The 16,045-nt window shown below is 40.0% G+C and overlaps 2 protein-coding genes across 3 annotated transcripts; one reads left to right on the top strand and one right to left on the bottom strand.

The window, feature by feature from the left end:
• The first annotated feature begins 21 nt into the window (after positions 1 to 21).
• med17 (mediator complex subunit 17) lies at positions 22 to 8,844 on the top strand. Its single transcript, XM_082503060.1, has 13 exons — positions 22 to 334; positions 677 to 922; positions 1,595 to 1,758; positions 1,896 to 2,115; positions 2,222 to 2,358; positions 2,484 to 2,565; positions 2,804 to 2,956; positions 4,365 to 4,495; positions 5,064 to 5,248; positions 5,581 to 5,718; positions 7,444 to 7,561; positions 7,682 to 7,841; positions 8,377 to 8,844. The coding sequence occupies exons 2-13, from the start codon at positions 691 to 693 to the stop codon at positions 8,583 to 8,585; spliced, it is 1,929 nt and encodes a 642-aa protein (XP_082359186.1). The 5' UTR covers positions 22 to 334; positions 677 to 690; the 3' UTR covers positions 8,586 to 8,844.
• On the bottom strand, positions 8,712 to 15,381 carry vstm5 (V-set and transmembrane domain containing 5). 2 transcript variants are annotated; one of them, XM_082503093.1, is made up of 4 exons: positions 14,822 to 15,379; positions 12,079 to 12,405; positions 11,345 to 11,488; positions 8,712 to 9,924 (listed from the first exon to the last, which is right to left on the bottom strand). In XM_082503093.1, exons 1-4 carry the CDS (start codon positions 14,895 to 14,897, stop codon positions 9,887 to 9,889), a joined length of 585 nt encoding a protein of 194 aa, XP_082359219.1. In that variant the 5' UTR covers positions 14,898 to 15,379; the 3' UTR covers positions 8,712 to 9,886. The 2 variants fall into 2 exon arrangements, with proteins under 2 accessions (XP_082359219.1, XP_082359218.1); XM_082503092.1 differs by lacking the exon at positions 8,712 to 9,924 and adding an exon at positions 11,067 to 11,271 and having other exon boundaries at positions 14,822 to 15,381.
• Between the last annotated feature and the right edge of the window lie 664 nt (positions 15,382 to 16,045).

The following is a 16,045-nucleotide window of genomic DNA, read 5'->3' as shown; positions in this document are numbered from 1 at the left end:
TAAACTGCCCGCCGTGTCTTTGCCGTCCACATGAAATATTAGTTCCTAGTCATTATATCTGCATAAAAAACATTTTATGCATTTAAACATAAAATACATAAAAAAAATACATCAATAATATATATATACAAGCATTAAATACGTAAATAGTGCTAAAGTGACACAAAGCGTTTGAAACAGCTTCCAGCCTCAGCGTTCATCACAATCGCGGTGGGAGGGGGACCGTGCAGGAGTTACACTCGTTCCTGTATTGATGAGCCTTTCACCGCTACTGGAACATTTAATGCAATACCCGAGTATTCCTCGATACCTCCAACACTAGTGAACGCCAGAGGTAAGATTTACAGGAGTAAAATAGTATTTGGTGTTTTAAGCTGTTCTCTTGAGCTTTCGAGTCTCCTTTTATGCTGTGAGCTAAGCAAAGAGCTAACACTAGCTAGTGTTGCTAACTAGTAAAACGTTACAAAGTGACTAAAAGAGCTGACTTATTATCATCCAAAGTTGTTGAGGAGCAGTTTCTAATTCTCGTTTTTCACTTTAACATTTGGAAGTGAAGTATTTTAGTGTTCTGGTTATTAAACAACCTATATTAAATGTTTGATTCAGAGGTTTTCTGGTCTCCCCTGTGTCTGTGTTTGATGACTAACCCTTTCTGCCTGTCCACTCCACTTCTCAGCCAAGTCTGTCATCATGTCTGGTGGTCCAGCGGTGAGGATCAGCATCGAGTCTTCCTGTGAGAAGCAGGTGCAGGAAGTGGCACTGGATGGGACCGAGACCTATGTCCCTCCTCTATCCATGTCCCAGAACTTGGCAAAGTTGGCACAAAGAATTGACTTCAGCCAGGGATCCGACTCAGAGGAGGATGTTGAGGGAGAACCCAAGGACCGAGAATGGGGCAAGCAGGATGGAGAGGAGGAAGAAGGTAAAATGCTTAAATAAAGCAAGGAGCTAGAGCTACACGAGCCATCACACATTCCTTGGTATAATCAGCTGCTGTGTGCCTTAGGCCAACATAAAATATCAAGCTGAACTTCATTCATCATAGGTTAAACATTTCAGTTCAGAACTTCACTTAGATGGTGAATAATTACTAATAAATATATAATTTTCATGCCAAATATCCTTGGACAAGATACTAGAAGTTGATCAGAGTATGAAAGCATGTGAATGTTACATATAAAGAGAATAGGAAAAAAGTGCTTGTGGGAATGGGTGAATGAGGCAAGTTGCGTAAAGTGCTTTGAGGGCTCAGAGTAGAAAAGTGCTGTATAAGAAACAATCTATTTACCATTTAAATCACAATGGAGCCTGTCATGTTTTGAGGCTGCAAGGTGTTGGAGGCCTTGTGAAAACTGATGGAATTATGAATTATGTCAATCCTAAGAGTACACCCGCTGCTCCAATAAATAAATAAAATGGATTTCAGGAGTAATGAGATCCAGCTAAATAAAGTTAAACTTTATTTACAATTTACTCCTGACTCTGATGAAGAAAGGAGGACCACCAAGTAGACTCCACAAATGAATTGAAAACAGAACATAAGGTTTTTTATCACTTGTTGGAATCGAGCCCAATTTTCTGTTTTCTTGCATAGGCACAGTAAAATTTCAGCCGTCTCTTTGGCCCTGGGATTCGGTGCGTAACAACCTCCGCAGCGCCCTCACAGAGATGTGTGTACTCTATGATGTGCTCAGTGTGGTGAAGGAGAAGAAGTACATGGCTTTAGACCCCGTGTCTCAGGATCCAGCAGCTGGAAAGGTAAATTAAACATGTCACTTAAACTGATTTTTTTTAAGGGTTTTTTAAGGGTTCTACAAAAATATCTCTAAATGTCAGCAAAGCACTCTTAGGTTTGTCCACAAAGAGATCTTTTGCTCCTTCTCCAACTCCTGCAGACACCACAAGTTTTCCAGCTGATCAGTAAAAAGAAATCATTGGCCACAGCAGCTATGATCCTTCAAAAGGGAGCAGAGAAGCTCAGTAAATCAGTCACAGAGAACCAGGAGAACAGGAGGCAAAGGGATTTCAACTCTGAGCTGCTGCGGCTGCGCTCACAGTGGAAACTACGCAAAGTTGGAGACAAGATCCTGGGAGACCTCAGCTACCGCAGTGCAGGTGATAAGAGAGGAAAACACCTCACTCAGTCAGTGCTGCTGCATCCTACAGATTAACATTAAGACACTTTAAACCTGTTTTCTAACTTCCGTGTTTGCCCGTGCAGGCTCCCTTTTCCCCCATCATGGCACATTTGAAGTGATCAAAAATACTGACATTGATCTGGACAAAAAAATCCCAGAGGATTACTGCCCACTGGACGTCCAGATCCCCAGTGACCTGGAGGGGTCTGCTTACATCAAGGTCAGAGGGAAATGACATGTATAATATGTTTTTATTCATCTTTTCTCATTCCTTGTTCATTCTTTGATTTTAGATAATTACCAGATATATTAGGTGTAATAGAAAGATACTGTTTGTATCTTCAGGTGTCCATTCAGAAACAAGCTCCTGACATTGGTGATCTGGGAACCGTCAGCCTTTTCAGACAACAGCAAAAGAACAAAGCTGGTATGGTTCAGCACATATACACATTAAAAGTTGTTCAGTAACACAGAGGCTCTTTTCTTCCACGTTTTTTTTTTTTTTTTTTTTTTTAAGAAGGGCATTTTATGAAAATACTAAATTATTACATTCTGTGTGAGAAAGCGCTCTTTAGGCTTTGGCAAAGGATGACTGAGCCCACTCTAAATTGTAAGAGTAAATCCCACAAACAAAACTCTTGGTCTTTTCTTTTGTCTCTGCTCAGGTACGCAGCAATGGCACGTGAAACTGGAGGCGGCTCAGAATGTTTTGCTCTGTAAGGAGATCTTCGCCCAGCTGTCCAGGGAGGCAGTTCAGATCAAATCCCAGATCCCTCACATTGTTGTGAAAAACCAGATCATCTCACAGCCATTCCCAGGTGAGAATGTGACACAAATGGGGTCCTGGTTCAGTGTTTCTCACACTTATGTATGTGCTTATGTGTGTCATACGGAAGCATATGCCTTGCCTTGAGAGAATAACTGACCCAGTGCTTGAGCACAAGGACCAGTTCTCCACTTGCTGCAGGTTAGGGGGACCCTCCAGCTCACAGCAGGTCTTCAGAGCAGAACTAGCACTGCAGTCCAAAAATGGTGGAAATGTAGTTTGTCTCACCGTGGGTTGAGACTGCCGCAACAGAGTAAACTTTCAAAATAAGAGCACGGGAGGTTGTCCACTTGTCAAGTGATTGTGGATGGCATTAAAGAGATGAAAACATTTTAAAAAAATGCTACAATATCGATGCATTAGTCTATGTCTACCATGACAACACAGTGGTTTTGTTCGATATTATCATGGGAATATCTTGTTGTAATTTAATAGAACTTAGAACCAAAATGTAGACTCACAGCCATCGTACAAAAAATACCTGTGTGGTATTTTTCTCTAAAACTTGAAATATACATTATGGGGATTCGTTGAGACTCGAGTTAACGCGTCTTAATGTGAAATAATATGGGACCTATAGGTATTAACAAATGGTGAAAGATCCAAATAAGAACAGGTGGGGATGGAGGAAGACAGACAATCTGATAAAGAAAGGCAAGAAGTGATATTATATATATATATATACACACACACACACACACACACACACACACACACACACACACACACACACACACACACACACACACACACACACAAAGAGTTGTTTACAAAACAAGACACATGTGGGAACAGTGAGGGGAAAGGAAAACAAAAGACCAAAAAATAGGAGGTAAAACCAAAATAAGACACGATAAAAACAACCTTTGAAGTAAAACAGGAAGTGACCAAAAGACAAAGCAGAGAGGCATGAATACGAACATGAAGCGCTCTGACAGCTAGAATAACATTTAACATAATGACTGACTAATGTGGGCTTTTTTTTTCTTCTTTCTTTCTTTTTTAGTGCTCTTTTACTGGAGGTTAAGTAACAGGTGCTATCTGCTGCATTCCTCTTTTTATCTATAAAACAAACACCATATTAATGTTCTGAGTAATATTCTTAATGTTACGTACGAGCAGCTGTCATCAAGTCGAGGTATTCAGCTTTCACATTTGTCAAGAGTGTAAAGAATGTTCTTTCACTTTTAGTGAACACTCAAATCAAATCACTTTTATTGTCACGTACTGCAGTATCCGGTCCAGGTTCGGGACCTTGTTCAGTACTTACTGTTCAAATTGTAAAGTAGTTTGAACAGTTTATGGCTGGGGTGACTGGAGTCTTTGATGATCCTCCTGCCCTAATTCATCCAAAGTGTCATTCTCCCCTCCAAACACACCTGTGATTTTTCTCTCCCTAGGTCTGCAGCTGTCAATCTCACTGTGCCACTCTACGGGAGAGAAGAAAAACAACCGGGCATCTCCAGAGAAACCCAAACCGGACGACCACCTTTACGTACTAGAACACAATCTGCATCAGATGATGAGAGAGGTGAGAAGTGAGATTCCTATAGAGCGCAATCTATTAACCACCTCTGGAGGAAACCTATCAGATATGATCTGAAATGCGTTAAATATTTTTCTCTTTTTCCTTTAACTTTTAACTATATATCCTCAAAAAATCCATCTCAGTTAGGGAATACTGGTCAGGTCTCAGTGTGCTTAGACTGCGATAAAGACCGTAGAGAATTAAAGAGAAAACTGCAATAGTCCCCTGCAGTATTACTTGGTGATGGTGGGGAGGAAGAACTCCCTTTTAACAGGGAGAGAGCACCGGCTGAATTGCACTCAGGAAGAGACAGTCATTTCTGAGCAGAGGGTGCTTACAAGAAAAATACAGCTACAAAGTGAAGGAATCTATGAGGGGTTTTTTTCTTGTAAATTTAAAGTTTTAATGTTGGAATTTTTTTTAGATATTAAGATATATTTGTGTTCTTCTACCTACAACAACCCTGGAAACCTGTCATCTTCTACTCTGCCAGGAGACACTTCTGTTGTTATTAATTTAAATTTCATTGTCTCAGTGCACATTTCATTGGCAACATTTGTTTCTTTTATAGTTTCACAAGCAGCAGCTGAGCTCTGTGGTGATACCGCACCCTTCTAGCGCTCCCTTTGCGCACAAACGTCTGCGTTTGGCAGGGCCACTGGCCTATGACAAGGCAGAAATCTCCAGTTGGCAGCAGACTGAGGGGCTGCTGGAGAAGATGATCAAACAGGCCAAACACATCTTCCTACGTCGCAGGTAAAATATCCTGATGTAATTTTACAAATACAGAAACAGTTACCAGCAGCAATATTGAATTTTACTGCAAATTTAGGAGCTCCAGAAACTTTAGCAGCCCAAAAAAGCAGCGTTTGCCTACATTTGGCTAGCAGATGGCTCACATTGTCTTTGTTGTTTCATCAGAATCAGAATACTTTATTAATCCCAAACTGATTATGGAAATTAAATTATGTCCTTTTATCTTAAAATATTTAATCTTTTAACAGAAGAATTGTTGTTAGCTACTTTTTGTTGGCTGTATAATGCTTAGCAATACTCTTCACGGGTACCACGGTGTTTGTGGTCAACAGGACGGCACGTACCATCGATAGTCTGGCCAGTCGGATTGAAGACCCGCAGATCCAGGCTCACTGGTCCAACATTAATGACGTATACGAGTCCAGTGTCAAGGTGCTCATCACTTCACAAGGCTACGAGCAGATCTGCAAGTAAGTGGAGTGCAGAGGAGTTTATTTTACTCATTATTTTAAATATCAATATTTATTTTTTTATTTGTACATTTTATTTTTACTATATTTTTTATTATCACAGATTTACAGATTTTAAATATTTACTAAATATTCACTATTCATTTTGTACTATTGTTATTTTAATTTAAAATACTTTTTTTTAAATTATTAGAATTAATAAATTTTGTATTTTGTAATCGAAAAACTCAACAATTGAAAAAATCCTTGACACAAAGTTTTTGCTTTGCTGATTTGTTTAATGCTCGGCTCTGCAGCGCTCAGTGGCCGCCATGTAAATGCAAATGTTTTACCTACATTTGCAACTAAAAACAAACCTGCAATAGAAATGTATCTAGGATCTATTCTATATCTATTTCCTGTTTTTTTGGGGGGGGGTTTTGATAACCTGTGGGGGTTTTTTCTCTTTTAAGTATTTATTATAAGGCAGATGTATTTCTTATCCAGTTACTTGAATAATCAATAGGATACTTGATTACTAAAATATTCAATAGCTGCAGCTTTTATTATTTAATAGTCTTAGGGCTCGCAAAATCGCTATCCCGACGTCCCGGGGCTAGCAGTTTTTTCCGGTCGGGCTACCAAAATCCATCCCAGCCCTGCCCATCAGGCTATCATAGGAAGAAAAAATATATGTCAATACTTTTGCATCCTTTCGCAAACGTAGCTGGGTAATGTTGTCATTGGCATCGAAGAGCCACTGTCAGTATGTAACATAATGAAATCGCGTTTAAATTTGCGCTTTTTTTTTTGTTTTTGTTTTTTTGCTTCACGTTCACTTTGCCATTGCCCAAACTGTGAATAGAGAGCGGCAGTACTGATTGGTGAGTGACAGATTAATTCCTCTCCAATTCCTTATCACTCGTTAGCTTACTATGCAAATATGACAAGTGAAATCTTCCGCAGCAAGCTTAAACATGTCATAGAGGTTGATTGTGCAGAGAATTGCTGATCATTATGCAAGTGCCTGTGTAAAAGCAGATGGATTTACGCAGGTATTTTAGTTCTGCAGAGCCAAATAAGACAGGTCAGGGTGAAGAGGGGACAGCCAAAGAAAAGCTTACCACAAAATGGAAAAGTTATGACAAATCAGACTATGAGGCAAAAAGAAAGTGCAGCTTTTTTGGTTTCATGGACAAAAGAATTTCTGTGGCTGCAATATGACGAGCTAAATAACATAAAGTTCTGCCGGGTGTGTCATTAGTTTCACTCGATTTCTGAGTCGACAAGTGCCTTTGTTACTGGGACCAGTAATTTTAAGAAAGACCCCATCAGAACCCTTGAGAAATGCAAGAAATGCATTATTGCTCAGTCTACAGTATCTTTCCCTGAACAAACGCCAATTGCAAAAAACATATGAAAAATAAACTAAGCACAACAAGAAGTCCTGAAAAATCTGTTTAGAACAGCGTTCTGTTTTGCAAAGAGTGAACTACCTTTGGCAAAATTTAGCAGTCTTTGCAAACTTTGCAAACAAAGCAAACAAAGCAAATGGCCTAGATCTTGGTTCCACTTACCTCTTACCATTATATTTTTCTATTTTCGTTCACTGCTGTTGTGAACTATATAAATAAATGGATGTGAAAAAAGCTTTTCTCTCCTCATATATGGATGTTTACATGACTCTGGACCAGCGTGTTTGATCCTCTGAAATGAGGCTCACTGTGTTTTATTTGGTGTGTTTAGGTCCATCCAGCTGCAGCTGAACATCGGTGTGGAGCAGATCAGGGTGGTGCACAGAGATGGACGTGTGGTCACGCTGTCACACCAGGAACAGGAGCTGCAAGACTTTCTCCTCTCACAGGTAACACCAGTAACTTCCACAGTTATTGGAGGAGGCTGAATTTACTAGAAGCATGGCTGCACACTGTTGACTGTAATGCTTCAGTATTTAGTTCTGCGTATGCCTGCCTTCTTTTCACAGATGTCGCAGCATCAGGTACATGCAGTTCAGCAGCTGGCTAAGGTGATGGGCTGGCACGTCCTGAGCTTCAGTAACCATGTAGGTCTGGGCCCAGTGGAGAGCATCGGAAATGCCTCCGCGGTCACTGTTGCCTCTCCCAACGGAGAGTACGCCATCTCAGGTGAGACTGATGGCTCTCGGATCCTCAGGTTTCTCTGTAGTAGGAAGAGCATATTAGCAGCAGCAACTCAGTACTACTCATGCCTCTATGCATGAGACATTCAGGCTCTCCCTTAGCTAACCTCCCCCCAATAAAGGCTAAAATGTTAAAAAAAAAAAAAAATTATAATTTTATTTTATTTTATTATTTTTTTTTAAAAGAAAAGGCAGAAACTAATGTAATAAATCAAGACGACACCCAGTCTGTCAGTTCATGGAAAATTACTCAGGATTAAGCAGACAGGTTGATACAAGTTGGGGAATCTTTGGGAAACTTCCTCTCTTCAAACATCATTGAAATGCATCATGAACCGGTTTCCATGCAACACTCATACTGAATATCTGTAAACACTGAAGAATAATGTGTGGCGAGACAAGAGAGAAACTTTATTGTCATTGTTTAAAAACAACAAAAGTCTGCTCAGCAGCTCTTTATCATTATGCAGCAAAGTAAATAACTGTCAGTGGTTTTTCATCAAAGTTTCTTTTCTCTTCAGTACGTAACGGCCCAGAGAGCGGCTGCAAAGTTTTGGTGCAGTTCCCTCGCAGCCAGATCAAAGAGCTGCCAAAGAGCGACGTCATCCAGGACGCCAAGTGGAGCCACCTCAGAGGGCCGTACAAAGAGGTCCATTGGAGCAAGATGGAGGGCCGAAACTTTGTCTACAAGATGGAGCTCCTCATGGCGGCGCTGACTCCCTGTCCTTAGGTGCTGACTCTGTCTGCTGACTCCTCCCACACACAAAATAACAGTTTATTTAAAGAGGACAATCTTCCTTCATAGACTCTCTTCCTCACATTTGAAAGAATCGACAGCACTTTCATTTATTTTATATTTAACCAACTTGTGGACCGCCGTAAAGTCTGTCCACACAAGTGTCCTCTGCCTGTTGCTTATAGTGTAAGGTGTGGACTGTGTGTATATACCTCAAACAGTTTGATACAAAATAAAAAGCAGTCTGTCTATATATATTTGTCCTTTTTCTTAAGAATACAGCTGTGGATCAAAGAGACACTGTTTATAAAACTGAACTTAGGGATTTGCCGGTTCAAACTTTGAACTTAATGTGGTCAAATTTAATGTTGTCTTAGGTGTGTGTGTGTGTGTGTGTGTGTGTGTGTGTTTGTGTGTGTGTGTCAATGTGTGTGTGTGTCAGTGTGTGTGTGTGTGTGTCAGAGTAGATGGGTGCAGTTTTAATACCACTCCATTTGTCTGATGTGACAACATTTTAGATAAACTAACTTTGAGTCTGGACTCTGCACTTTCAGGTGGGGAACCTGAAGTTCCTGTGTAGGCACGAGGGAGGAGAGAGTTCATTAAGAAAGAAATCACAAAATCATTTGCACTGTGAACCGGATATTTTTTCTTTAGGTAATAAAAGAAAAACAATTATTTTCTTTTGTTTCTACATTCATTCATTCTTTATTCCTGCATTCCTTCCTTTCTTCCTTTTCCGGGCCGTGATCAGCTGACCTGTGTTACTGCAGCTTCATGGCTCCGTGTGGATTTAGCAAACTGCAATTACTACTTGACTGCTTTGGACACAACTTTATTTACATTACTTTCTGATTTGCTGAGCCAGTATCATCAAGGCCTCAGCTGAAACTATCACCAGCCTGCAGCACACAAAAGCGAAACTCGTTTTTTGTTATCATGAAATAATCTGATTTAATTGCTTATTAATGAAACCAGCCCAGTTTAACCCTTGGTCATGAGTAAAATAAAGTCACACAGTTTCTTTGCTTAGAGAATAAATACAAGATTTATTGTGTTCCTGTATCATCGGTGGTATATTCACTCATTCAGTGACAGTCATCTGTAAATATCAATATCAGTACAAAATATCAACACAGTGCAGGTGTTCATAACTGACTGGTCATGCTTTGAGCTGTAAGTAACTAGAGTATATAAAGAGGACAGTTTGATGTACAAAACATTCCACCTTCAAAAGTATGTCCTCATGTTGTATCACTGACAGCTTTGATTGGCCATTTCAGGTGAGTCATCACTCAGACGTTCATTATCTGCAGCTCAGTCACATCGTTTTCTGCAAAAAAAAAAGGGATTAAAGTGTCAATACATGATTAAGACAACAAACTTACTGTGATACAATGATAGAGTCAAACCATAGTCAACCATCACACCCTTCAACATATATTTATTCTCCACACAATCATGCAGTGGTAAGAAGAACACATTTTAACTTTAGATAAAACAACACGCTCACAAACGTTTTTATGCGGAAAATAGTCTTCTTTATTATTTCACCCATTACCTAAAAAAGCAGCCACACTTCAGACACTGTATCAGGTTTTATTTGCCTCCTATATGAAACCAGTTTGTAACTTATTTAGTAGTAGCCTTCAGGAATAGTTCTCCTATGGCTATTCTTTGGATTTGGCTGCTTCGTGTTCTGTTCTCTCTGAAGATGATCCCACACTGCTTCAATAATATTGTGTCAGGACTCTGAGGAGGCCAGTCCATGACTGATGGTGTTCCACTGTGTGTTTTTCTATCCAGGTGTGCATTTACTGTGCTAGCAGTGTGTTTGGGATCATTGTCATGCTGAAAAATTAAGCTGCTGTAAGTTTCCAGATGGTATAGCACAGGGGTAGGCAACTCCAGGCCTCGAGTGCTGGTGTCCTGCAGGTTTTAGATCGCACCCTGGGTTAACACACCTGAATCAAATGATTAATTCATTACCAGGCCTCTGGAGAACTTCAAGAAATGCTGAGGAGTCATTTAGCCCATTAAATCAGCTGTGATGGAGCATGGACACATCTAAAACCTCCAGGACACCGGCACTCGAGGCCTGGAGTTGCCTACCCCTGGTATAGCATGATGGATCAGAATCTGATGGCACTCTTTCTGTGTTCAAAATTTCTGCCCCAAACTTCTGCATGACAGAACTTTATGACTAAACCTGCACCAAGAGTTCATCCTCAGCACCAGGGAGAGTTTTGGGGAAACTGGCCTGCAAATGTGCCCTGAAATCCCTGAAAGCAGCAGGTCTGCCATGGACTACCTGTTAAACTGCATGTAGTTCAGACTATGCCTGTTTAGTGCAGACAATAAAGTATTGCATGAATGTGTATAAAGGTGTCCTGTAGTGTTTCCATTATCATTGCCACAAAAATGTAATAAATTCTGTAAAACACTGGATATTTGCAGGAGAAACAGACACACAAATCTTTTTATCTTTTTGTTTTTATTTGTTTTGGTTACATAGTTGTCCTCCATGTAGAGTGACCTATTTTGGTTATGAACGTTTTCAGCACGTATCCATACAAGAAATCAGGGAAGAATATGTTTGAGCAATGCCAGCAATCCAAAATCTTCTGAATGGGTATTCACAAGACATTTCCAAGTTGCAAACCTGTTTTTCTGGCATCACCTGAATGCACAATCATTGACACCATTAGAGGATATTCACTGAGATGGATTCTGCTGTTTACACATGGCTTTACCTGGCATCTCTCTCCTGCGCTTGCATGCCATTATCTTCTTGTAGGCCTTGTCCAGGAGCCACATGGTGAGCATAAGAAGGCTGGCCAAGCAGGCCAGGGCCAAAAAAGAGACAGTAAGGTACTGAAGGTCCTCATACAGAACCTCTGTAGGACAGAAACACAGGAGCCACATCTTATTTACTGCAAACTGAACTGCAAATAGGGCTGATCTGTTTATTAAAGATACTTTTTCATCATGTTCACTTGTTAAAAAAAAGACTTCCCCTCTTTGGTCAATCCATATGTTCTTCCTTCCTGCATTCATTCCTCCCTAAAATTATCACAGCACATGTGCCATTCTTCATTCTTCATTTTCATAGTTTATTTGCTTTAGAGTTACTCTGTCTGGTGTGGGAAACAGTTCTGAGCCTGCCTCTAATAACCACAGACGCCATGTTTGGGAAATCTGGGCAGGGCGTTTGTCGTCTTTAAATCCAAACAACTGTTACCACAATGCCAGTCAGACTACGTCAAACTGAAGCCGAGGGCTTTTGTTGATGCTGTAATCACGATTAGTGCTGCTTTTTTAAATCCTGTGAAGAAATTCTTTGTACAGGTATGACAGAAGTGCTACCTTAAGTACCTTAAGCTTTAAAAACTGAGCTGTTCTGCCAGGACTGTTTCTTTCTTTTATGCTCTTTTCCCCTCGTTGTGTGTTAGTTTTCTGTTTTGTTTTTTAATGTAAAGACTCTCACCATTTACTTTTAGGACGAAACCAAAATCCTTGCTGCTCCCAGTTGATTCTGTGATGGTGACCACGTAAAATCCACCATCCTGCAGCCGCAGGTCTGACAGGCCCATCGAACCGTTGTCATAGGCCTGCACTCGGCTGCTGTAGTCCTCCGTTATGTTGGTGTACCCCCCCGGCTGCCAGGCCCCTATCGTCCGGCTCACCAATCCTGACATAAAAGTCCATTGTATGTTTGGGATCCCGCTACAGGTGAAATTCACTGAGAAGATCACATCGTCCTGCACTGAGCGGATCAGGCTCCTCTGAGGAGAGTATATGGAGATGGCTCCAGCTAAACAAACACATGAACATACATGCATACATTAGTCTGTATTCTCTGGGTTATTCTAGAATCAGCTGAATGTAAGTAAGTCAAAGGGAAATTCTGCTTTGCATCAGAAGAAAATTAACACAGCAGCAAATTGCAAAAAGAGCCTCAGTGATCCAGACTCTCCTAAAGTCCTAAAGTTGTTTGAGTAAAGTGGTACTTCCAAACTATTATACAGGACGTGAACACCAGTGTTGTTTCTTCCTTCAACAGCCATAAGCTGCGTTCACAGGTGGTTAAATTACAACATGTCGAACTGATTCTGGTATCAAAATACATGTAAAGGGAGACCTTTCCTGTGCTATAACTTGTTTTATCCAGCCACCTATCCTGCAAGGTGATATGACCTTTAAAGGTTTACCCAAAATGCATTTTTTAAACTTTTCTCGAATTAATGATCAGAAAACAGATCAAACATCCAGGACACCAATACATGTGTCATAACATGGCAGAGAGAGGACCCAAGCATCGGGCACGTAGGCAGATTCAAATGATAATGAGCCTTTACTTGGCTGAGACAGGACTACATACTGGGCAATATCTGGGGATTCGAAAGTCAATACATACAGGAAGTAAGAAGTGGAAACAAGACACATGAGAAAAGTGTCTATCAAAGTAAAACAAGAAATAAACACACAAACAACAGTACTCAGAATAAACAGGATCATAGAAACAGACGACTCAGCTGGAGGAACAAACACTAACATGACAACTGAACCAGAGCCCAGTGATATCACTTCACAAAATCTAAAGTCAGAGTTACTAGAAGCAGAATTCATAGAAAACACTAGAGTACAGATGAAAACAGCTCAAAACTGCAAGAGCATGACAAATATTTCTGTTACTCTTTAGCTTTAGAATTAAATTAATGTGGCTCATACCGTGTACATTATAACATACCATAATAGACCCATTTCTGTAATATACTCACATATCTATATTATTGCTAATATATATTGTAATATATCTATATCACTAAAGCACTTCTGGATGGATGCAAACTGCATTTCGTTGCCCTGTACCTGTGCATGTGCAATGACAATAAAGTTGAATTCTATTCTATTCTATTCTATTCTCTGCTGTTGAAAGTAAGACATATGTCACGATATCTTATGTTAAGGTGGTTATGAAAAAGAAACAAAAGCAAGATCTTGGCTTTAGATTACAATGTTCCAACCTTTGTATTTCAACGGACTGTAACTCAAAAAATATTCAAACTATGAGGATAACATTTTTATCATTAGATATACGGATGTTATTTTAAAGAAAAATCTGTTGATTCTCAGTGGTGGGGGGAGAGACTTGAGTCACAGTGATAGCAATTAGAGTAGAAACATGCTGGTGTGTGACACAATCGAGCGCCATAAAAAGGACTCATTCCACCATGACACGGTTAGCTGCTGTTCCTGACAAACACTGTGGCATGTCTCCTGCTCTGCCTCTGCTCTGTCTGATCCCCCACCCCCATCCTCTTTTCCCCAGAGGATTAAAACTAGTCAAACTAGCTGGGAGGTATCAGAATGAATATAAGAGGCAGTGTGTTTAGGCCAAGCTTTAATGCATATTTTCACGTGCGTGTCAGGGAGAGATCTGGTTCTGCTGGTGGTGTGTTTGTTTAATGAAGCAAGAATTTAAAATGAAAAATACTAGCGCTGACTGAGAAGCAAGTCAGTATGGGAGAGATCTTTTTGTCTGGGCTCCCCCCCCAAAAAAACCTTTTACCAACAAACCCCGACTGACTCTTTCCTTATTTTTCTGTTAAGAAATCACATAAATACTTTTTAAAGCAGCCCTGATGTCTTCTTTTGACTGTTTCCTGCACCCTGGTTCGCTTTTAATTTTGCTACTTTTGTTTTGTGTTTCCTGAGATTTGGTTTAGATTCAGATTTTTTTGGAAACAACACTTCTGGGCATTCGGATGTTATTTCTAGGATCGTTATGTCGGTAGGACACAGCTTTATAGGTTCTGAAGCCTTGAGTGGTTGCAGTTTTATAGTTCAGATAAGGTACTTTGCAATCTTCAGCTTTCTGACTGTCACGTTGTTGCAGACACGATACAGCCAGAGAAAGAGAGAGTGGGCTCATCGTGTTATAGAGCGGGGGCTTGACTCCTCGGGACCTCAACAATAGAAACAGATCAGACGCTACGTAATAAAATCCCTATCATGCTTCAGCACGGTTTCATGGCTACATGCCTGAGCTCTGCTTAGATAATATTAGGGAATATTGACCTTTTTACTTCCCACTTCTGCCATGATCGCCTATATTTACTTTCTACTGACAGGACCGAAACTTCATCCAACATTTCAAGTGTTAAACAAACATAGGTAGGTCGTACCACAAAGATAAAGCAGCAGAATTAGGAATGTGTTGAGCTTACCTAGGTGGCACATATATAACATGATGCTGAGAAAAACAGCAACATCTTGTATTTCCCAGAGCCTGAAATGCCACATTAGGATTCCAGACCCATCTGTCGAACTGCTGCAGAAGAAGCTTCCCGGGTTTATTTTACATTTTGTAGCATTCTCCTCGCCTTTCACCTTTTCCCATGGTTTCTTCTTCTTCTGTTTGTCTTCCTGGAGTTTCTGAGAGTTGTTCTTCTATTGCTTTCCTTCTGCTTTTCAGGAATGCAAAAGCTTCCCTCCTCTCTCTCAAGACTGTGTTGGATTTGACTTCATATCTGCGCAAGTCACTGCCAGCCAGCCCACACCTATCAGACAGGTTGAGCCGGAGATTACTGAGCAAACATGTAGTCCTTGTGTGGCAGTGCTCTCTCGCACACTCACACACAACTGAAGGCTGAAAGCCGTTGAGCAGTATATTCTAATTTACCTATTGCAACCACTTACTTGTCTATCTACAGACACACTGTCACAAAATGAAAGTGGGACAGGTGGAATCAAGTAGCGACACACCTGGCAAAACATGTCAAACAGGAAGTACTGTATTCACATGTATGCACCTAAAAAAACACACACAGTGACAGTCAAATGAAACTTCCCTTTAGGAGGCATATTAAAGCTGACTGTCTGTAGGTAACCCAGGTCTTATTTCTCGCTGTTACTTAGTTTATAATCATTTTAGACTCTAAGGGTGTTTTTTTAATGAATTTATGCGCTTACCAAGACCAGTGTTAGACAAGGCAATAAAAATCCAACATATATAAATGAAAGGAATATTAAAAACAAAACAAAAGAACAAGTTGGATACCAATTTAAACCCATACAAGACTGAGTTACAACATCAAAATTAAATAAAATAAAACAAACATTTGGCTCCAAGGTCGAGAATAAATTACATTAACCCAAGAATAAAATTTCAAAAGTAGGAAATAAAATACAATGTGGCCACGTAGACATGTATCAGTTTAGTGATAATATAATTATATTGCTGATATTTATATATAAATTATAATGATTTATAAAAACTACTTGCAAACCAATTTACAAGTAGAGCCCATGTGATACTCAATTGCAACACTGCAATAAAATAAAAGACTCCTCCATTCCCTAGTTAAGAATGAATAAAAATGAATAAAAATAAAATGTACAGTATGATTAAAGATAAACTAAATACCCATTGTTACAAAATGTGACGTAAC

The sequence above is a fragment of the Aulonocara stuartgranti genome (assembly GCF_965226115.1).
Source record: "Aulonocara stuartgranti genome assembly, chromosome: 14".
NCBI lineage: Eukaryota > Metazoa > Chordata > Actinopteri > Cichliformes > Cichlidae > Aulonocara > Aulonocara stuartgranti.
The sequence above is the reverse complement of the archived record's forward strand: the minus strand, read 5'-3'. Positions and strand labels throughout refer to the sequence as shown.